The sequence below is a fragment of the Brachionichthys hirsutus genome, chromosome 20 (assembly GCF_040956055.1).
Source record: "Brachionichthys hirsutus isolate HB-005 chromosome 20, CSIRO-AGI_Bhir_v1, whole genome shotgun sequence".
Lineage (NCBI taxonomy): Eukaryota > Metazoa > Chordata > Actinopteri > Lophiiformes > Brachionichthyidae > Brachionichthys > Brachionichthys hirsutus.
The window spans coordinates 9464739-9487238 of record NC_090916.1 but is presented as its reverse complement, the minus strand read 5'-3'; the positions used below and the strand labels follow the sequence as shown (position 1 = coordinate 9487238).

Here is a 22500-nt window from a genome sequence, read left to right as displayed (position 1 = left end):
ACGTCATGACGACAGAGTCACACCCCATCTCCTCCCACGCGCGCGCACGCACACACACACACACACACACACACACACACAGTGTGAAACCGTCCAATCAGCGGCTCCGGATCTGGGTTGCTTTCAAACTTTTGTACCTTTGAACAAGATGAAGTGTTTCCACCTGAAGTCAGGTGAGAACAGTTCTGACTCAGAATTAGCAGAATGCTAATCACGCTAACTAAGCCACACGTTCTTCCTGTAATGGACACGCCTCTTCCTGTTGTTGCTGCCAGTTTGTTCCAAATTAAAACGGATAAACTTTATTGTTTTAATGCTCGCTGTCACACACACACACACACACACACACACACACACACACACACGCACACTTGAGCTGTCTCAACGTGCTTGTTTCCTGTCAGACTGCGGAGGAGATCGATCAGCTGACTGTGGATGAAGACCTGAACGACATCGAGAGAGCCGTCTACCTGCTCAGGTAACACCATAAAGACTTTACTGACACCACGTTGGTTCTCGACCCAGAAAGAGTCCAGAACCCCGGCGTCTATTGGTGGCTCAGATGTTCCTCCTGACCCAGTGAAACATGGAAGCTAATAACGCGGTGATCCCAGAGGTTCTGAACTAGTTCACCGAACTCCTCCAACGTCCGGACTGAAACCTGCCTCGGGACTCAGATGACGTCCGGAAGTGGAAGGCGTGCCCGAGTCGGGCTCATATTGCTTCATGAGCGGAGTCCCTCAGGGTTTTATTCTCGGCACCTTCGTAGGACTGACTTTGGCTCCATTATGTTGATGTTCCCCTCACTTCTACTTCCTGTTTCCGTCTTCCTCTCTCGTCAGTGTGGGTCAGGAGGTACAGGTAGCTAGCGTCATCAGCAACCTGCCGAGCCTCGTTCGCCAGAATCCCGCCGAGACGTTTCGCCGGGTCGTACCAAAAGTCCGGGTACGTGCACAGTGACAATAGTCAGACTGTCAGTAGTCACAGGTGGGCAGAAGGTGGACAATCCCTCTGGGACGTTAGCTGTGGTCCACCGGTGTATCGCCCAGGTAACCTGTCCCGTCTGATACAGGACGTCCTAAATGGAGCTGGAGCAGAAATCCAGTTGGCAGCAGCAGCATCGTTTTTAACCATCCTACAAGATGACATCATCCTGATCCACACCCACACCTATTCCATCCTGAAGACTGTCCTGCTGCACCTGAACCACCGAGACACAGGTAACGACACGCTACCCACCTGGAGCACCGAGACACAGGTAACGACACGCTACCCACCTGGAGCACCGAGACACAGGTAACGACACGCTACCCACCTGGAGCACCGAGACACAGGTAACGACACGCTACCCACCTGGAGCACCGAGACACAGGTAACGACACGCTACCCACCTGGAGCACCGAGACACAGGTAACGACACGCTACCCACCTGGAGCACCGAGACACAGGTAACGACACGCTACCCACCTGGAGCACCGAGACACAGGTAACGACACGCTACCCACCTGGAGCACCGAGACACAGGTAACGACACGCTACCCACCTGAACCACCGAGACACAGGTAACGACACGCTACCCACCTGGAGCACCGAGACACAGGTAACGACACACAAACCACCTGGAGCACCGAGGCACAGGTAACGACACACAAACCACCTGGAGCACCGAGACACAGGTAACGACACACAAACCACCTGAACCACCGAGACACAGGTAACGACACGCTACCCACCTGGAGCACCGAGACACAGGTAACGACACGCTACCCACCTGGAGCACCGAGACACAGGTAACGATACACTACCCACCTGGAGCACCGAGACACAGGTAACGACACACAAACCACCTGGAGCACCGAGACACAGGTAACGACACACAAACCACCTGGAGCACCGAGACACAGGTAAACGACACGCTACCCACCTGGAGCACCGAGACACAGGTAACGACACGCTACCCACCTGGAGCACAGGGACACAGGTAACGACACGCTACCCACCTGGAGCACCTGGACTTAGAGTCCTGGCGTCAGCGTCCGTGTCCTCTGTTGACAGTGGTGAGCAGCGCCTGGTTGGAGACGCTGCTGTTGGCCATCAACGCTCTGCCCAAGGAGACCATAAGCAGGAGGTACCGTTCCACCGACCGGCTGCTAATCATTGATTATTGATCAGTTTGAGGTCGCAGCTGATGCAGGAAATAAGAAGACGTGAAGGAATTTAAGGCTTGCCGTTAGTTTTTACCCGTCTGCCTCCCCCCCCCCCCCTACCTGTCTGCTCTCTCTCCCTACCTGTCTGCCTCTCTCTCCCTACCTGTCTGCCTCTCCCTCCCTACCTGTCTGCCTCTCTCTCCCTACCTGTCTCACTACCTGATGGTTTCTTTGCAGGTCCTGAACCCTCTCCTCTGGTCAGGCTCAGCTGTCTCACTCTCTCCAGGCTCGTCTGGCCAGCTGTCGGATTTTAGGGAAGGTTGCCTGCAAGTTTGATTCTAACATGTGAGCAGCAACACGCCATGCACGCGCGGCACGTTTCAGCAGCACACGCGCGGCATGTTTCAGCAGCGCGCGTCACGTTTCAGCAGCGCGCGCGTCACGTTTCAGCAGCACTCACGCGTCACGTTTCAGCAGGACACGCGCGTCACGTTTCAGCAGCACTGGCGCGTCACGTTTCAGCAGCACTCGCGCGTCACGTTTCAGCAGGACACGCGCGTCACGTTTCAGCAGCACGCGCGCGTCACGTTTCAGCAGCACTCGCTGCGTCACGTTCAGCAGCACACGCGCGTCACGTTTCAGCAGCACTCGCGCGTCACGTTTCAGCAGCACTGGCGCGTCACGTTTCAGCAGGACACGCGCGTCACGTTTCAGCAGGACACGCGCGTCACGTTTCAGCAGCACTGGCGCGTCACGTTTTCAGCAGGACACGCGCGTCACGTTTCAGCAGGACACGCGCGTCACGTTCAGCAGCGCGCGTGCCTACAGGTGTGTGTTCTGTTGGTACCAGAGTGAAGAAGGAGCTGCTCCCGTTGGTCCGTTCTTTGTGCCAGGACCTGGAGTTCGAGGTCCGGGCTTGCATGTGCCGTCAGCTGGAGAGCATCGCCCGAGCCGCGGGTAAACGTCACCGAACACAGAAGGAAAGGAGCACAAACCCGACCTCCGACCTCCCTCTTGGCTGAGACGCCGTTTCCCCCGCCTGTCCTCAGGGTGGACGACACCAGGACGGAGCTGCTGCCCGAGCTGATGGAGCTCGCCGACGACGAGGAGAGCAGCGTCCACCTCGCCGCCTCGACACCATCGTCAACCTGATGGAGATGATGGATGGCGGTGAGTGGCGGTCAGCTGCAACTGCCGAACTCTCCTCGACTTCGCTTCCCGCATTGGGTCTGTTCATAGGTTGCCGTGGAAACACGGGCACGGACCTGCTCCCTCTGTAGATAGAAACGGTCACATGAAAACACACCCGTCTGTTTCTGGGCATCAGGAATATTACTCCGGCCGTCCGTCGGGTGATCCGCCTGCATCCGTCACGCCGGACCAATCGAAGCTCCTCCTCTTTCAGACGACAGGCTCCACGTGGTGCTTCCCCTGGTGATGTCCGTGTGCGATCTGTCCTCAGAAGAGACGAAGCCGTGGTGGCGTCCTTGTCCTACCAGTTTGGGAAGCTCTGCAGCGGACTGGAAGGTGAGGCCCGACCCGTGGAGCAGAACCTGGATGTGCGGGAGAGGCGGAGCCTCCAGGGTCCAACCGTGCTGCGTTTCAGGTTCTCTGACGGACGAGCTGAAGGGTCGGTTGCTGCAGAGATTTAAGGTCCTGTGCGTCGCCGGTCTGCGACCCCGATGGGAACCAGGCCGACGCCCACATCGAGTCGGCGCTGATCCGCTGCAACTGCTGCTTACAACCTCCCGGTGGGCACGGAGGCAGACGCGCTCGCCAAGTTCACCGCCGAACCTCCACGTGTCCCACGTCACTCCCTACTCTCTCTCTCCCTCCAGGCCATGATGCTGTTTTCTGACTCCGCCCACTTCCTGTCAGAGCTCTACCCATCGTTCTCCGGTCTGTGCTGCGACCCAGAGGTCAGCATTCGGCGAAGTGCTGCAGCCACTTTTCACCAGGTGAGCTAAAAAGCTAAAAGCTGGACTCGTCGCGCTCGGCTCTGTGATGTCACCTTATCGGCCCGCCCCTTCCTGTCAGGTGGCCAAGCTCCTCGGCTCAAACGTCCAGCTGATCCACAAAGAGTTCCTGGCTCTGCTGCAGGACGACGCGCTGGAGGTGAGTCGGCGGGGAGGAGGCGAGGAGGCGAGGAGCTCGCTCTGAGGACGTCTGACAGTGTTGTTGTTGTTGAGGTGCTGGACGCGCTCATGAATCACCTGGAGGAGACTCTGGAGGTGCTTCTGTCCAGAGGAGAACACCTGACGCTGGATCACAAGGTGAGGAAGCCGCCGCCGCCGGCAGACCGGGAGGAGTGGTTTTTCCCCGGTGAATAAACTGTAGACATGGCCAAACATCTGGTTCATCCCTTGTTCTCGCTCCCCCCCGCCTCCCCAGTTCCCGGCGCTGCTGGCGGCGCTGCTGGCGGCGGAGCAGAAGGTCGGACGCTCTCTGCGCTGGCGGCTGCACGAGAAGCTGCTGCAGCGCTACGGCTGCCTGGCCCGGCTGCTGCCGGGAGACGTTCTGCACCAGAGCTTCTCGCCTCGCATCTTCATCATCCTCACCACCAACGTCAGCACGGGGGGGGGGGGGGCACGACCGCACCAGGTCCTGTTACAGCAGGTCGCCGTGGTAACCGTGTCTCCGCTTGTCGTTGCTGCAGAAGGCGTTGCCCGTCCAGAAGGAGGCGGCTCGGACGTTTTGCACCTTCCTGCGTTACAACCGCAAGCAGGAGCAGCGGCAGGAGATGAGGGGGCGCCTGATCCAAGGTCAGGGGTCGAAAGTAGCGCGGCGCCGTCCCCCTTGATGCGCCGTCTCATGTCTCTAATCCGCAGACCTGGCTCAGGGGCGGAGCTACTGGAACCGCCTGAGGTTCCTCGATGTTTGCGAAACAGCCACCGAGATTTTCTCCAGGAAATACTTCAACAAGCACTTCCTGGTCCCGGCGCTGGACCTGGTCCACGATCCCGTCGCCAATGTCAGGTAGCCGCCGCGAGCGCCGGCTAAGCGCCGCCCCTCTGACGCCCGCCCTGACGCGCCTGTCGGCCCCCCCCCCCCTGCCAGGTACAAGCTGTGCCAGCTGCTGCCCAGGCTGCGCTCGTCGCTCCGCCTCCCGGCCGACAAGCAGCTGCTGCAGCAGCTGGACTTCTGCGTCCAGAAGCTGCTCTGCAGAGAGACAGACAAGGACGTGGTGGCCACCATCCGCCAGGTGAGACCCGTCCGGCACCGCCGCCGCGGCCGCGGCCACGCGGCTACGGGGGTTAACTGTGCTCCTCCTGTTCTCCAGACAGTGTTGGAACTGGACAAGCTGGACCTGACGGAACCGGTAAGCGGCCCGGACCCACAACGGGGACTAACGGTAGGGCTCAAGGCCGCCGCCGGCTTCACGCCATCCGCTTCGTCTCATCCTCGCAGTTTCACAAGAAGCAGGAGAGGGACGTGCTGGACCAGAAGAAGGAGAAAGAGGAGACGCTGCTCCTGGAGATGGTGAGTCCGGCCCCCACGGCTCAGCCGGGGTCAGCGCCCGCCTCGGGTTAACGGCGTCTCCTCCGTCGTCAGGAACATCTGGAGCGCCAGCAGGACGCCGAGAGGACGAGCGCTGAGAAGCACGCGGAGAGAAAACGTGAGCTTCCAGCTTTTTGTCCGGGTGTCGGGTGTCGGGTCCCGGCTCTAAACGGGCTCTCTCTGACAGGGCGGGACAGTAAGACCGGCTTCTCGGCTACGAAATCCATGTCCGTGTCGTCCTCTGGAGCCGCCTTGTCCTCTTCTGGTGAGACAAAGACGCCCTTTTCCGATTGGCCGCCCGCATGTCCAAACCTTCGTTCGTTCCGTGTCCTTGTCTGTCTGTCCTTGAACATGATGATGATGATGATGAGTCTTGTTCTTCTTGCAGGTAGAGAGATGAGGAAGGCTAAACTGTCACGGAGCCGCTCCCTGAGTAGTCAGCCAACGACGTCCAAACCCGGCAACCCGGACGGACCTCTGTAAGAACCGCTGGCTTCCTGTCACGTTAACCTTTGACCTGAAGCAGCTCAGAGTCTTCCTCCAGGAGGCGATGAAGGCAGCGCTGACATCACTGATCGCAGGTTCAAATCTGAGACGAAGAAGACGAGGCTGAAGTGTTCCTGTCCTTCGTTCTCTTTCAGGAGAGTCAAAGAGCCGAGCGGCACATCTGGACCCGGGAAGTCCTCCGTGACCCCGAGCAAAGGTACCGCCGGTTTGAGCACGCGGGTCGGTCCGGAGTCCGGACCCGGCTCTCATCAGACCCAGACCCGACGGCTGGACATGTTCTGGACTCCAGACCGGACTCCGATGTGTGCTAGTAGGCGGGTCGGATCCGGATACCCCGCGTGATTGGTCCGTCTCTTGTGGTTCACAGACGACTCCCTGAGGACCGCCCACTTCACTATGGCAACCCAATCAACCTGCTCGATGCCGGTCCTAATTCGCAGCAACACCACCGGCCTCCTGGACAGGGCCGGTACTCTGGAGCACAGAACCGGCACCGTGGACCACAGAGAGCACAGGAGCAGCACGCTGGAGCTGAGGAGCCACAGGAGCAGAACCCTGGACCAGCGCAGTAAAACGATGGACCGGGGGGGAGGGGTGAGAGAGAGCCACTCCAAAAAGCTGTCAATGTGAGTTCCTGTACGGCCCGGTTTCAAACGGCTGCCGTGTTTCAGGTCCAGATTAACGTCGTTTAATCTCGTTTAATCTCGTTTCATCTCGTTTCATCTCGTTTAATCTCGTTTAAAGTTTAACGAGCAGAAAAGCTATTTCATGTATTTCTCTTTTTATTCGATCGACAGAACCCGGAAGTCAAAGTCTTTCAGCGTCCAGTCAGGACGAGACTGAGGAAGTGATGTCATACCTCCCCCAGGCCATCGGCCAATCAGGAGGCAGGGAGCGCTCTCCATTCAGACAAGTTCAAGGCTGATTCACGCCCCAGAACGTTACCCACAATGCAACGGGGCCTCCATCTCTTCTTTACAGGGACAGTCGAATCAGACATCTGACCAACGTGTATTCTATTGATCGCATCCTGTCACCTGATTGGTTCATTAAACTCCAAACATACAATCGACTGGTGTTTACTTTTGTTTTTATCCACGCCCATTTGTTTGTTTGTTTGTTTGCACTAAACTTGGGGGAGGGGCTGCGGAAGACAAACTCAGAGCCGCTGATGAGCAGTGAAGCTTTAATGCGTTCGCCGGTTTGGGACAGATAAATACAGTTAAATACAGGAAGTGACGGGACGACGCCCAGCCGAGCCGGAGACACGCCCATAATCAATATTTAACTCTCTAAAGGCTCGTATTTCAGCATCAGGCAGGAAAAAAGCGGAAGGTTAACACGAGGACAGCGTCAGGTCCAGTTCTACTTCTACCGGTACCTTAAAACGCGAGTACACGGGATACGGCGGCGGCGGCGGCGGCTGGCGTTCCGGTTCGGAGAGCGAGTCAGGAGCCAGCGTCCTGCCGACGGGGAGCGTCTACCGTCAGATCAAAGCCCGACGCGCGAGGGCGAGGCGTGTCACGGCTCGGCTGCGATCTCGGGCGGGCGCCGCTTCATTTGCTGCCGGGGTCGGCGAGCCGGCCCATCGACAGCACGACGCGGGTCGTCTGGTGGTAGATGATGAAGATGAAGGGCCTGTTGATGGTCAGTCGAGGAGGAGGAGAGGAGAACACGGTGACTCCGCCTCCTGGAGTGACATCAGAGCCGCTCTCGTCCACTTTCAGAATGGACTGATGATAAACCTGAAGAGGAGACAGAGTTCAAAGGTGCAGACAGGAAGGAGATGTTTCAAAATAAAAGACTGAACGCCATAAAACTAAAAATTCTTTCCTATTGGTCATTTTATTTTCTCCTTGGAACAGAGCAGCGCACCTGTGTGAGCTCGGGCCCTTTAGCTCCGCCCATGTTGCTGGTGTCAGCGTCATCCCGAAACACCTGAGTGACGTTCAGAGTCTGCAGGACGTCACGCAGGGCGTAGGAACGCTCCAGGACGAAGCGAGGCAGCTGCACCTCCAACTTCCTGTTTACAAAATAAAATGTTTCATCTTCAAGCAGCAAACGATTCAGATTCAGATGATCAGAAAACGAGGAGGAGGGGAAGAACAAGCGATGGAGAGAATGAGGGAAGATTATTAGACGAAAGGAGAGAGAGAGGAAGGTCCTAAAATACAAACAAACACGAAAGAAGGAAAAGGAGGGACGGACGCGGCGCGGGACGAGTCTCACGTCTTCCTCAGCTGACGGATCCACGCCTGGATCTTCTCGCCGGTCACTTCCTCTTCAACGGAGGCTATTTCCACGCCTTCGTCCGGCAGCACAACCAACATGGCCGTCCCGTCCGCCATCGGCAGCTTCAGCACGCCGACCTTCAGCAGGCGGTCGTACGCCAGGAAGTACTTATCGGCTCGCAGCATCATGGGAACCATGGCGACGTGATACTTGTCCACGTAGAAACGCTCGGCCAGAGAGGAGGACGAGTTGAAGGACGGCCTGAACTGGGCTGGGACAGACGGGACAGGGACAGGGACTAGCTACGACACGCCCACGCACGGCCCCTCCCACTGGGCGGTACTCACTCTGGTAGGAGGCGGCCGTGGCGAGCAGCAGCTGCGTCTGTGGGTCCACGTTGGAGACCAGCTCCCGGATCTGGTTCCCGGTCTGGTCCCGCGCCCAGCTGTTGATGGCGTCGCTGGCTTCAAGTGGATCCGTGTAGACCAGGTTCTGGACGTGAGCCCCGAACTTGGTCTGAACCAGGTCCAGGTAGGACGACGACACCTGGAAGTTCACCGAGGGGAGGACGGCCACCGCCTGCCTCAGGTTCACGCCCACGTCCCCCTGCAGGACCGCACCCCTCAGGCCCTGGAACTGATCTGAGAGCAGCACGAAGGGGCCGTTAGACCGGAGCCCCCCCCCCCCCCCCCCCGAGCCGCGGCCCCCGCCTACCTGGCAGGCTCTGAGGGTCCAGTCCAGTCAGGCCGAGCGCCTGCAGCAGCTGGTCCCGGGTGGGCCCGTCGGTGGCGCTCAGCAGCGCGGACAGCGCAGTGGACAGCGTGAACGTGGACAGGAAGACGTTCCCGTCCGTCCGGCCGGAGACGCTCCGGTACAGCCGAGCAGCGAAGTCTGCATTCCTATTGGTCAGATCCTCCACGGAGGGGTCAACGGTCACGGAGGGGTCAACCGACGTCAACAGGAAGAAGCGACCCACAGCGGAATGGAGCTCGTCATGGTCACAGCGCCCTCTGCAGGAAGACAGCGGAACTGAAATTACGCCACACGCTGCTGGGATCTCATTTCTTACGTAATCCTGTGCGATGACGTCATCAGTAGAGAGAGAGAGAGAGAGGGTGGGGCGGAACGTTTGTGCTGTGATGCTAATTTGAAGCTAACTGAAGCTACAGAGACAGAAACACAACAAAATGTATCCGATAAAAAAAAACGATCGATGCTGCTGGAAATGGAACACTGATCAACAATATCGATTTGATTGCAGTCTGCAGAGCCACGCCCTGACGTCACGCCCGCAGACAGAATTACGTGACCGTTCGTTGTTTACTTATTTCCGTTTATTTTTATCTCTTTAGAGATCGCGTTGTTCCCGTTTTGACGCCGACGTCTCTGATCAAACGGATCATTTATCTGCTGCTGTCTAAATGCAGCCTCCATCATGTTGATCTGATCGCGGAATCAATCAGACATTGATGACGTAATGATGATAAATAAATAACGACCAGCAGCAGCCTCCTCGTGCGTCGTCAGCAAACAAACAAACACGCACTCTTACCTCCTGTCAATATTCGATATTTCATCGGGTTCAAAGCGCTGAAGAATCACGAGCTGCGCGTCCCCGTCAAGCTCGCGCCCTGATGATCACCAGAAACCGTTATTTCCGGTCACGTATTTCACAATAAGAGTCCGGGCAACACACTTTTTTTTAAATCTTATTTTCTCTGTGATTGAAATCCGTTGTAAATGTTTTAAACTAATCTTTTGTATTACTTTTTGAGTTTTCACTCAGGACAAGACTAAATATATTGATTAAGGCAGATCTGCCTTTTTTACTACTACTACGAGTCTACTTTAGTAAAACTCATGAAGACAGTAGTAATTAAATTACTTCACTCCTACTTTTTTACACTGATTCACTAATGACGTACACACAATTACGTCATCAATGATTAGTGATTAAAGGTTAGCTGAGCACATAAAACTAGATCAGATGGCACGATAAAAAGAGACGAGTAAAAATAATTAGAAGCATTTGATATTAAACTGTCCAGGCTTTAAAATTATTTCACATTGTTAAATCAAATTCACCGACCTGACAGGCGAGACCGACACCCAACACCTGATTTAATTCCACGCTCTTATTTTAAAACGGGTTTGTGGGTGACAGGAATAAAGCTGCGCATGCGCAGTAGTGGCCCGACTACTTTATAATTAATACTGATTGATGTTAAATATAAATAACGATACCATATCGTTTTAACCAATAGAAACAATCGATCGCAGAGCAGCAGAAAAAAATAAATTAGAATCAATCGAAATGACATGAAAAAGGAATGATTAATTTATTAACCATGAAAACTTGAGTCTGCACACTTTTACCTGTTTCGGTTCCAACGCAGTCTATTATATACATGTGTGTATAAATATATACATGTATACGCCCCAGAGTCTGGACTATATTTAGCGTTTCTCTTCACAGGTGTTCACATTAATAACTCTTTTCATTCGGTGGAGAAGCGAAACACGCCGTAGCTCCTCCTCCCTGCCCCGTGACGCGCTGCGAGCGCCACCCCCCCCCCCCCCCGCCCCGCCCTCCCAGTAAAAAGCGCCACGTGACCTGTCAAAGAGGAAGTGAGGAGCCCCCGAGCGGAGACAGCAGCAGCGACTCTCGTCTCTCCGCACACCCGCCCCGTCGAGCTCACCTCCCGCCGCAGCCATGCACCTGAGGGCGGCGTTCCTCTCTCTGGCCGTAGCCCTGATCGGATCGTCTTTCGCGGCAGACGCAGGTGGGTTCCGGCGCTGAGCTAGCAGCTAGCCCTGGTTCAGCGCGGTCCGTCCTGATTCTAGTCCGGGGGGGGGGGCACGTTTCTCGGCCCCGCTAGATGAGTCACTTTTCACTTGGGGAGTCGACAGATTCATTTTTTTTTTCTTCCATGAATCGAATCCGGACTCTGTTTCGCTTCCTCTATCGTGGGGGGGGGGGGGGGGGGGGGCTAACGGCTTAGCCTGCTAGCAGGAAGCTGGGATTTGTGATGAAATGGCGTGAGACGACAGAGTCGAACTCGGGAGCAGACTCGGCGTCGCAGTGATCGATCAGGTATCGGTGCCTGATCGACTCGTTGCGCAACAGCCTCCAGGCGCGCGTCATGCTAACGTTAGCCACCTCCTCGTCGCCTGAGGTCTGTTTGCTCTTCTCTCCGCAGGATCACTGAACAGATTCTGATTGGAGGTTTTGCTGACTCAGATCGTTTGTTTTTTTTCTAGCTGATTGTGGGACAGGAGAAGTCACGTGGTTTAAAACGTCTTATCTTCCAATGATGAGATAATAATGCGATTGTTGAGCTGAGAAAACCGGACCTTTCTAAAAACACACCTGTAGTTTTAACGGGACTGAACCGCGTCTCTCCGCGGCGGTGGGATCAGGGAGCTTCCCCGGATCGGGATCCTGGGGGGGGTAATGAACCTAAACCGCGTCGCTCCGTGGCGGTGGGACCGTGGAGCTTCCCCGGATCTGGATCCTGGGGGCTAATGAACCTAAACCGCGTCTCTCCGTGGCGGTGGGACCGTGGAGCTTCCCCGGATCTGGATCCTGGGGGCTAATGAACCTGAACCACGTCTCTCTTTGCAGATGGATGCTCCGCTCTGGGGTGCAGCGACTGTGTCCTCCACCCCGACTGCCAGTGGCTGGACTGCGCATGTGAGTACCGTCCCTGTCCGGGTTCTGGGTCCAGAGGGGACAGCTTGTCCTTTGTCTGGGCTGCGCTGATTGGACACGCGAGGCTCTGCTATGGGGGGGAATGCGTCTCCGTGGACGTCGTGGTCGCCTGGAAACGCGACTGAGCGTTCCGGGTTTGGGAGTAAATCCGTGTCCGACTTCTCTTCTGATCCTGGTTCCGCTTCCAGCTGTAGCGTGTTCTGTGGTTCTACCGGGGACGACGGAACCGCGGTTCTCCTGGACTTCTGCTCCGCTGTGGTGTTGGTCGACCGGATTTAGAGGGAAGAAGCGGTTTCCATAGCGAACCGAGTGACTGATTGGGTCCTGAGTGCAGCTGCCGCCTTCCAGCCACGCCCCCTCGCCCGGCGCTTTGTAGGTCGGGTGGAGGAGCCGGTTTGTTCTCACGCTATTAGCATAGCATAGCATAGGCTGATCCAGGCTGATCTGACGCAGGAGTATCGTTGATGGAGGAAGCGAGGTGGCGTTGGACAGGAAGACGGCGGCGTTGTCCCGCTGGGGAACAAAAGGGAGATAAAGGTGGCGAGGGAGAGGAAAGGGTGAGAAAACAAGATAAGAGAGCGGCTCCCGTAACCAAGGGGGGGGCGGCGTGCTCGGATATCGTCTCGCGTTTCTGGAAGATCCCGTTCGTGGAACTTTAACTCTTTTCTTTTTGCTCTAGAACCGAAGAGTTCAGCCAAAACTCCGTTTAATGAGGTGTAGCTGTATGGAAACCATAGCAACCGCTTTTAATCTTCCACATCTGTGTCCGAGGGACACCATCATCATCATCATCATCATCATCACACAGGCCGAACGATCAATGAGCAATCCTGTTGATTGTCCTCTTGTTATCTTGTCTTTGTTCCAAAGTCTCTTCTGATACAAGAACAGACGCCCCCCCCCGCACTCTCACGCACGCACTCACACACACACGCACATGCTCTCACACACACACACACACACACACACACGCTCTCACACACACACACACACGCTCTCTCTCTCACACACACACTCGCAGCCGAAACCTCTCAAACTCCAGAATGGATCAACCGCTGGATGTGACCTCAGCACAAAGCGGCGAGGTTAGCTTAGCCACGCTTCCGCGCGCATCAACGTGACCAGATTTATCCTGTTTAGGGATTTTGGCGGCGGCTGGAACGCATGTACGTGCACGCTCGGCTCCATGTGGAAAAACTAGTTCCGCGACACCGACTCGCACCCGCCTGCTGCAAGAAGCTGTGGACGCACGTCGTGGCGCCGATGATGTCACGACCTCGAAAGAGCCTGAGAGTTTTCCCTAATGTTCACAGCTGCCTGCGAGCTATCAGCCCCCCCCCCCCCCTCCCCCATATATATATAACCACATCCTGCTTTAAAAAGAGCCTCAAAAGCGTTGTCATGGTAACAGGATGAACAGTGGAACAGCACATCGGGAGTTCTTGTGTTTCTTGCTAACCGGTTGGCGTCGCATGTTCACAAGCGGCGTGGAGAACGTGGCGCCGACTCGAGTCGAGCGGTCGATGATCGGCACAAAGTCCTGCCGTTGACCTTTGACCCGCTTCACGTTCTCACGCGAGCGAGACGGATTGCAGAACGCTGATTGTGTTTCTACGCTCGCGACTCAGGAGGCGAGAGATTAGACGGCCCGGCCCGGCGTTATTTCAGACGTCGACTCCCAGGACCTGAAACGCAGCATTCCAGAGACGAGCGAAGGCACCGCGGCAACCGTAACCGCTTACGGGACGTGGGTGTGGCCGTGTCCAAAAGTCCAACGGCACAAACGCTGCAACAGGAAGTGAAGCTGCTAATCGGCTCTGTGGGTTAATCATTGATCGGCGAATCGGCTGCGACGCCTCGTACGTTCAGAGACTCTGAGCTCAAAGTTGCAACTACTTAGAAAGAAGCCTGTCATTTGAAACGAGTCACTTCCTGTCTGCCGGAGAAGTGGGGAAATGGACTCGGATCAGAACCACAGCGGGACTCGGGTCACATGACGCCGGGGGACAAGGTCTCTGTCATTGTCCCGTTTTACAGCGGAGACGGAACGCCTGCATCGCAAACAGTGACTCAAACGTACGAGGTAAACAAACTCCTCGAGTCGGAAGAGAAATGAATTCCTTGGACTCATTCCTGGTTCCGCTTTCCGTACTCTGGTTGCCTAGGTAACCTTTTAGGACCATTAAAAACTGCAGGTAGGGTTAGGAACAAGCTCGGGTGTGATTTGCTGCATCGGGCGGGTTGAAGGCGGGAAGCTCCGCCCACCCCGTCGTGTTTGTGATGGAGGCGTTGGTCGATGGAAAACAATGCGTTTTAAACGCGTCCAACACGGGGACGCAGGACGTCCCTCGTTTCCTTCCTGTAGAGGAAACGGGGGACGTCCCGTCGCCTCGTCTTGATTGGTCGTGAGACAAACGGTCAACAACGTGAGGGAATGTCCCGGCCGTCCCTGCTGGCGTTTGAAGGAACTCCTTGTCTTTCAGCGAACGTCTCCTGTCACAACGCGTCTCTGCTGCCGTCCAACGAGACCTGCAGCAACGCCACCTGCTCCGGTGAGTCTGAAGCGTCTCCGCAGTAACGAAGACCTCTGTCTGGGTCTGGGTCTGGTTCTGGACTAACGCCGGCGTCTCTGGGTCTGTCTCTGGCGGTTATGTGTCCTGGCTAAGACAAAGGGAGTAGACTTCTTACTGTTTGGTTGGTGTCTCTCGCTTCCCCCTTGTCTCGGTGTCGGTTCCCCGTCCAGACAACTCAACGACACCTTCACCTGTCCCCGGGACCACGGCCCTCCTTTCTACGGCCTCCCCCGCCAACACGAGCGGCACCACCGCAGGTAACCCGCCGCTCCCGACAGACTCCGCCCACTTCCTGCTCGCAAGGCTTGAAATGTCCCCTTAAGGTTCTAATCCTTGACATTCAAACTAAAAATCGCCTTCTCCTGTTGGAAGAACCGCTGCAGCAGGTGATCCAGTGGTCTGATCGGCTCGTTTTTCAGGAATCATTGTTACCATAGCAACAATTATCTCGCGTTGTAAAGACTAACGGACGTCTTCTGTGACCCGGCAGCACCGAACACGACCGCCGTCCCCACCGTCGGCCCCTCCCCCGGTGGCAACGTCTCCACGACTGCTTCCTGTAAGTATCGACACGACAGCCGCACCTTCAGCGCTCGGCTCCGCCCCCCTCACCTCCACCTGCCCTCACAGCTGGAACCAACACGAGCACGACGGCCTCCCCGTCTCCAGAGCCTCGCAGGAACACGTTCGACGCCGCGAGCTTCATCGGCGGGGTCGTGCTGGTCCTGGGTCTGCAGGCCGTCATCTTCTTCCTCTACAAGTTCTGCAAGTCCAAGGACCGCAACTACCACACCCTCTGAGACGGCCCCGCCTCCGGAATCAGCCGGCCTATCTCCAGCAAGCTCTAGAAGACCCCGCCCTCGCCTGGACGGACTCAAACGGTGTTTTTAAGCAGGTTCTCTAGATCTTTCTTTGTGCTGCTTGTGCTAACAGACCTCCAATCACGCGGCTCCAGGGCCGTGAGCCCGCCCACGCTAGCCCCGCCCCCTGCCTTTCCCAGCGCCCCCTTCCCTCCCTGAGTCTGTGGTTTTGAAAACACTGTTTGACTTCCTGTCTCTTCTAAAATGTGACGATTCAGTATTGCTTCAGCCTGTTGATTTGTGGGCCGGCCCCCCGGACCCCCCCCCCCCCCCCCCCCGTGCAGCTGTATCGTGTGTGTGTGCTGACGGGTCGTGTGAAACAAGCCGGGTTACTCGCCTCACAAGGGAATAAAAGCAGCATCTAATCTGTCCGCTCCGGTAATCGCTAAAACGCCGACCCGGCCGGCGCCGCTCGGTTCGGACCGCTCCTTCGTGTCTGGGGTCCAAACGGAGGTTGTAGAATATTTCAGGACGGAGGTGTTGGATTAATGTAGATACGATTGATGTGAAGTGCCTTTAAAGTGACCTGAGAGCGGCGATGAAGATGATGATGATGATGAGTGGCGTTTGAAAGGAACCGTATTGCGGTGCTGATACTGGTTGAACCGTAGAATCCCAGCTGGACTGAAGGTAACGGAACCTTCTGGGGTGCGTGAAACCCATCGAGTCTTTTAAAGGCCCCCCGGTCTGTAATCGAGACCAATTATTGATAACCGATCAACCATATTTCAGGAAGTCGACATCAGAGGGGGGGGGCGCCCGCCACGCGGACGCGCCTGTCCCTCAGCGTTTAATCAAAGACCCGAGCGCATTCCTGAAGGACACGGCGTCGCGTGACGCGCCCAAACACCTCTGGTAACCGTGGAAACCAATAGACGCCCATTGTGTTGCCTCTGCAGCTCCCAGTTAGTCCGTGCGCCTCCTAAGGAAAAGTGCCTTATTCCGTTCTGCTCCACAGAGCCGCCGCTCCGACGCCACGCCCCCCCGCCCAGCGTCGGCGGGACGCTTCCCTGCCCGGTGGGTTTCCTGTCTCAGATTCTGCGTTGTTGCATCGTGCATGCAGACTCGACACTTTGCGTAGGAAGCCGTCGGTACGATCGCGCTGGCTCCGCCCCCCGCCTCTTTAAAACTCAGCCATATGTAGATTATTAGTTCCCCTGAAATGCTTTGTGCCCTTCGTTTCTCTCCAGTCTTTGATTTCGTGCCTTCTCTCGTGTTTACTTTCGTTTGATGATGGAAAACCAATAAAAGTTTGATTGTTAATCAAATCGCTGCATTGGATTCATTGGACGTAGCATTAGCCGCAGCGCTAGCCTTCGTAACTGGTCACTGCCAGCGCCGGTGGGAATGCCGTCAAACCCCCTCCAGCGACATTGCGGTGGGCGGGACTAAAGCCAATCCAAGTCTGGAGTCAGCAAACTACCACTGGGTCAGCACGCCCCCCCCCCCCCCGGCTGGGGTACCCGGGTCTGGCCCGGGTCGCTGGCGTGCTTGTGGCAGCCGATCACAAAGAAACGGTCCAACTTGGTTTCCCTTTTTCTCCTGACCGGACGTGGACGGCTTCAAGGTCCCCGCGAGGGTTCTGCTGAATCGGCAAAAGGTGTGACCTTTGAAAGGAAATGTTGACACACACACACACACGCACACGCTCACACGTGTGTGTGTGCGTGTGCGTGGAGGTAATAAAATGATCCTCCTGTTTCGGTTAAGACCAGCTGGAGGGGTCCGGACCGGACTCGTGTGTCCAGTCGGGCTCTGTAATCTAACAATGTCGGGTCTTTGTCTCGCCACCGAGACGCAGATAATGGCCGCGCTCTTGTCCTGTGACCTGGGACACGAGGGGCCCGTTAGGGACGCACTGGCGTCGCTTCAACGGGGGGGCGGCGAGAGATCAGATCATCACGAGGGGAATGCCGTCCATCCCATAAACAAATAAAACACTCAGCTGCTGGGACAGACGGCCGAACACCGCCCCCTAGTGGGCGTCCGTCAAATGAGCAGAAGCGCATTCACGGTGCAGGACGGGGAGTTTAATTATCACGTTAAAAACACACATTTGAGGACATGTCTCACTTGGTTTCCGTCCGTCTCCGAAGGGACGGACCGGTGGTGGGGAGTCCCGCCTCACGTTTCCCAGGACAGGTCGTCCCACCTCAGATTCTTCCTGAACTTCTGGGTTTCCCTGAGAAGCTGCAGGTTGTCCTGAACGGCCGCGCCTTTCCTTCGTCCCTGCTGGACGGGGGGTGGAGCCGGCGGCCGCGTCCCGCTCGGCTTCTTCTCGGCGTGCGGACGGCTTCGGGTCAGCTTGTGGACCTGAGGAGACGGGAGACGCCGTTTACACACAGAGAGGCGGGGTCAGCCGGCTCCTTAGAGGAGCAGTCCACACAGACGTCGGACCCGTCTCCGAGCGGTGCCGGGGGGCGCTTGGTTTCCGTACCCTCTGCTGGTGTCTACGGAGCTTGGTGATCTGAGCTGCCTTGTCCTCCATTCGGTTGATCAGCCTCTCCAGCTCTTTCTGCAGATCCCGCCTCTGGCCCTGATTCTGGGTCGCTTCGATCTGGCCCGCCAACTCCTGCTGCTCACTGGCACCCCCCCCCCCCCCCCCCAAAACCCCCCCCAGATCCCCAGATGATTAAATATCTAAAGGTCAAACTACACGGTTAAAGACAGAGGCGTCCTCACAAGCTCATCTGTCCCAGCTCGTCCTGCAGAGCCAATAGCAGGTCAGAAAGCGACTCCGGTGATTGGTCTGCTGCTCCTGGCTCCGCCTCCGCCTCCGGGGGGAGGGCCTTCTGCAGGCTTCTCCTCTGCAGAGCGCTGACCCGCTCACACAGCTGGGGCTGATGGTGCTTCATCAGGTGGAGGACGCCCTGGATGTTGGCGTGGACCGAGTGGCTGGGGCTGGTGGACTGCGAGAGAGGAGGTGAACTGCATGCTGGGAGAACGCCAGCCCGTTCCCCGGGGGGGGGGCGGCGGAGGACACTTACCGTTCCCGTGATGAAGGGAACGCTGGCGTGTCCCGGGCCGCTGGGGGACGGCCGCTCCTTCTGTCTGCACGTCTTCTGAGGTCGGAGGTGAGATCTGATCACGACTGTGAGCCAATCAGGGGCGGGCGTAGCGATGATGACGTACCTTTGTAGTTTTCCTTCCCTTGGTCTGAACAGCCAGTCGCTGGTTGACGTCCAGCACCCTCTGCAGCTTTATTTAAAAGGAGACGCGTGTGTGTTCCTGCTTTGAGCGTAAACCCTTGCGCTAGAGAGACGTGCACTACGTGCACTGACCTGCTCCGCCCTCTCCTGCGCTCGCTGGCGCTCCCGCTCCTCTTCCACCAGCTTTCGCTCCAGGATCTTAAGCTTGGCCTGAAAGCATTTAGGAATCGATCAGTCGGCCTCGACACCAAACGGAACGGCGGAACGGAACGTCACCTCGGCCAGCGCCTGGGTTCTGCTCCGCTTGAGACGCTCCGATTCCGGTTCGTCCGGCTGCAGGCAGCTGGGCTGTGGGCTCTGCAGTGAAGCCTGGGGGGGTGGGGGGGGGTCACACGCGGGAAGGGTCGCATGTATTTAGGAGGACATTCAGCAATGAAAGAACCAACGGAGCATAACTGGGTCGGCCCAGCGACAGGAAGCTGTGAGCGCACAGAAACCCGGAGACTCGTTCCGTGCAGACGAGACGGCGTTCCACGTGACTGTAGGAACTCACAGGTGCGGGTGTTCCGCTCACCGGGCTCCCCATCAGCACGCGCCTCTTCTTCTCTGCGCTTTCTACCATCTTCCTCACGTAGTCCAGCTGCTTCTCCAGGACGCTACAGCGAGCCTCAGCAGACTGCAGCTCTGTGTCCACAAAGGCAGCCGTTAGAAGAGGAGACCCTTCCCATGATGCAGCAGGAGGAAGCGGGGCGCTCTCCCTCCACACCCTCCGTCGCTCGCCTTTCCCGCCGGAGCCCTCGGTCGCCGGTCGCTGATCCCGGGCATCGTGAGAGATCTGCCGGTAGCGCTTCTCCGCTCGCTTCCTCTCCAGCTCCAGCCGGCCGATCTTCTGCTGGAGGGCCTTCAGAGCATCGGCAACGGCTGAAGCAGAAAGAGAAGAGCGAGCGTGGCAACGATGGCCGTTACAGCGGCGCAGCGGCACAGTGTGAGGCGGGAAGCTGGACGTGACGGACACACCTGCACCGTCAGTGCTGGGTTTGGCCTGCTGGGGGGCTTCGTTCTCTCTGGGGGGCGGGCGAGGCGAGAGCTCCAGCTGTCCCGCTAGGGGGAGGAGCCTGTCTGGAGGCTGGTAATAACTTCCGATGTAGCTGTTCTTAGAAGGCGAGTCAGAAATCTATAAAAGAGGAGGAGGAGGAGAAACTGTACGGAGGCCGGAATGAATGAAGCGTTTCATTCAGCAACAGCACAGAATAAATAAAGTGAAGCAGGGAAGCGTTACGAGCCCAGTCTAAATACTACTAATACTACTGTACTTTCAACTGGAGAGTCTAAATACTACTAATACTACTGTACTCGCCACTGGAGAGTCTAAATACTACTAATACTACTGTACTCGCCACTGGAGAGTCTAAATACTACTAATACTACTGTACTTTCAACTGGAGAGTCTAAATACTACTAATACTACTGTACTTTCAACTGGAGAGTCTTAATACTACTACTACTAGTAAATGCATTTATTGCTCCACACAATCTAGAGCAAAAGTAAAAGTTACGTTTTCCTTTAATAATAATAATAAAAACCTACAAGTTTATGTTTCTATAATAGTTGCTTATGACATAGAAAATTAATTCGTCCCGTCTCTGATTGCTAAACGTACCGGAAGCTCCTTCCATGCTAGCTTAGCAGCTAACGGAAACCCAGGCTAAAGTTGACGCGGCTAATTGCAGCTTAGCTAACGTTACCTGGTCATAGTGAGTCTCCATTCCGAGACTCGAACCTAACGGACGGCTTCTGTAGGCTGGAAGTCGTTTCTGTGTCAGCTTTCTTGTCGTTGACAGGCAGTCCGGGACATTTTAAATTTCCCTCCTCTTCTCTGCTTCACCACAAAGGTTCCGCTTCCCCGTCACAAAGGTTCCGCTTCCTTGTGACGGAGGTCCCGCCTCCCCGTCACAAAGGTTCCGCCTCCCCGTCACAAAGGTTCCGCTTCCTTGTGACGGAGGTCCCGCCTCCCCGTCACAAAGGTTCCGCCTCCCCGTCACAAAGGTTCCGCTTCCCTTGTGACGGAGGTTCCGCCTCCCCGTCACAAAGGTTCCGCCCCCCCGTCACAAAGGTTCCGCTTCCTTGTGACGGAGGTTCCGCCAGCGCACCGTTTCCTCCTCAACCTGCCCAACAACAAAAATATCACGATGTCCATTGAAGGGATTTAAAATGCGCTAGCGTGTTTATCGACAAATTTTCAAACAACAACAATTTGGTAAAATGTGCGTGGCATGAAATAACTCATCCCTTATTAACTGTTAATTAATATCACAATAACAGGCAAGAACAAAAGCATATTAATTTTATCAAGTGGGAGAAAAGGAACAAATGATTGAAGCAATTTTTTCCTGATCGCTCAAGTTATTTTTGGTTATCGAGATGTCCTCAAATAATCAAATGATCGATCGCCCTTTAAACATTTGCACAGCAAATAGTGTGCGGGGTCAAGAGTTCACCGGAGGCTGGTTGGGACAGACACAAGATTCATGTTTAACAACATGAAATGGATGAATTCGCTGTAAGACACGACTTCAGCACCTTCAAACCTCCTGAGCGTCGCTCCAGCTCTTCCTGCGAACAACCGAACGACCCACAGACGACGACGACGACGTGAAACGTCACTCTCGTGCCTGACTGTTATTTCTGATAAACAAGAGAAACGGGGGCGACGTGCATGCTGGGAAATGTATTTCTTAAAGCGCGTCCCTTCAAAACACTTTACAATGGAAGACAATACAATACCCATAAAACCTTCCCCCCGCGAGCCTGGCAACTAGCCTCCAACCAATCACATGTCAGAGCCCACGCGGTACCGCCCCCAGGAGGCAAACACGCTTCCTCTCATTGGCTATCTCGGCACGTCATTCAAACCGTCGCCCTGTCCCTTCCTCGCGTCGCTTCGAGCCCGGCCAGTGCTGCGTTCAGGCGTCCCGTTGCACAAGACCGACACCGGAGAATGTGGATAAAGTGAGTATTCGGGAATGACGCGGATTGTTTTTGGGTCGCGGTGAAAGGCTCGAGTGCAGGCTCGATGCTTCCGCCGCGGTTCTGTTCGGCTCTTGCGTTAAATGGCAGCTTGAAACAGGGATAATTTGAATGGACCCCGCCGAGAACTCGCGTCTTTTTGCACTTTAACTTGTTCGAGCAGCTGAAGGTCAACCTCGTTAAGTTCATTCTCAAAACCAAGAGGACGCAATAACGCGTCAGTTACCGGGCTCGGTGTGTCAGCAGCTATAACGAGCACCTCCAGCAGGTTTATAAACATCCGAACTAACACACAGTATTATTATCATCTAATGCAGCTTTAACTCCTCAGGAAAGAGTTAATAACATATCCTGACACATGTATTTATTTCTTACATAAGACACAGCGCTGGCTGCAATCAGCATTAAGGACATCAAATCGACGTGATAATGACGTCATCTGACGATAACGCCGGAGCAATACTTGATTTGTCTGATATTTAAATCGTTGCTTTATGTCCTATTTGATTGTTTTGTCCATAAAGAATATGAACTCTGGTATAATATATAATATATACATAAGTAATATTTATTTTCGCTGTAATAACGCCACATTTAAATGTTAAAATCACCTTCAATTCTGTAGAACCAATAAAATAAATGAGCCTTAATGTGCTTAACTTAACGGGATATTTTTCCGGATCAAGGAATCTAGGAATCTGTGTTGTTAGACTGTCACAGCTCTGGACTTTAATTCGGTATTCCCTGTAAACCTCGAACTCCTCGGCCTTCCGGCTGTCATGATGGTAGAATCC

At 55.6% G+C, this 22500-nt stretch overlaps 4 protein-coding genes across 5 annotated transcripts in view; 2 read left to right on the top strand and 2 right to left on the bottom strand.

Moving 5' to 3' along the window:
- The window catches only part of ppp4r4 (protein phosphatase 4, regulatory subunit 4), an 8114-nt gene extending 890 nt beyond the window's left edge, over positions 1-7224 (top strand). The window contains 28 exon segments of the mRNA XM_068753684.1: positions 405-478; positions 843-945; positions 1073-1220; positions 2056-2128; positions 2385-2492; positions 2998-3104; positions 3196-3276; positions 3279-3317; positions 3553-3609; positions 3612-3674; positions 3754-3824; positions 3826-3885; positions 3887-3898; positions 3986-4105; positions 4185-4262; positions 4337-4420; positions 4539-4712; positions 4804-4909; positions 4976-5123; positions 5205-5349; positions 5428-5466; positions 5556-5627; positions 5700-5763; positions 5833-5910; positions 6034-6124; positions 6287-6348; positions 6520-6778; positions 6950-7224. Of these exon segments, the coding sequence (XP_068609785.1) occupies positions 405-478; positions 843-945; positions 1073-1220; positions 2056-2128; positions 2385-2492; positions 2998-3104; positions 3196-3276; positions 3279-3317; positions 3553-3609; positions 3612-3674; positions 3754-3824; positions 3826-3885; positions 3887-3898; positions 3986-4105; positions 4185-4262; positions 4337-4420; positions 4539-4712; positions 4804-4909; positions 4976-5123; positions 5205-5349; positions 5428-5466; positions 5556-5627; positions 5700-5763; positions 5833-5910; positions 6034-6124; positions 6287-6348; positions 6520-6778; positions 6950-6995 (2562 nt within the window). The 3' untranslated portion in view covers positions 6996-7224.
- Positions 7225-7325: 101 nt separating this feature from the next.
- Positions 7326-9961, bottom strand: serpina10a (serpin peptidase inhibitor, clade A (alpha-1 antiproteinase, antitrypsin), member 10a). The gene is given in 7 exon segments (XM_068753877.1): positions 7326-7897; positions 8028-8175; positions 8382-8655; positions 8732-9025; positions 9099-9350; positions 9353-9394; positions 9937-9961. Coding segments are annotated over 7 exon segments (1224 nt in total). The 3' UTR covers positions 7326-7708.
- A 1061-nt stretch (positions 9962-11022) lies between these two features.
- cd164 (CD164 molecule, sialomucin) lies at positions 11023-16781 on the top strand. Of its 2 annotated transcripts, XM_068753679.1 has the most exons (6): positions 11023-11167; positions 12010-12078; positions 14580-14648; positions 14840-14926; positions 15160-15228; positions 15300-16781. In XM_068753679.1, the coding sequence occupies exons 1-6, from the start codon at positions 11098-11100 to the stop codon at positions 15467-15469; spliced, it is 534 nt and encodes a 177-aa protein (XP_068609780.1). In that variant the 5' UTR covers positions 11023-11097; the 3' UTR covers positions 15470-16781. The 2 variants fall into 2 exon arrangements, with proteins under 2 accessions (XP_068609780.1, XP_068609781.1); XM_068753680.1 differs by lacking the exon at positions 14840-14926.
- Positions 16782-17559: 778 nt separating this feature from the next.
- On the bottom strand, positions 17560-20668 carry cep57l1 (centrosomal protein 57, like 1). Its single transcript, XM_068753953.1, has 10 exons — positions 20425-20668; positions 19696-19852; positions 19232-19599; positions 18955-19047; positions 18811-18888; positions 18662-18727; positions 18517-18591; positions 18212-18438; positions 17967-18111; positions 17560-17842 (listed from the first exon to the last, which is right to left on the bottom strand). The coding sequence occupies exons 1-10, from the start codon at positions 20443-20445 to the stop codon at positions 17654-17656; spliced, it is 1419 nt and encodes a 472-aa protein (XP_068610054.1). The 5' UTR covers positions 20446-20668; the 3' UTR covers positions 17560-17653.
- Positions 20669-22500: the final 1832 nt, after the last annotated feature.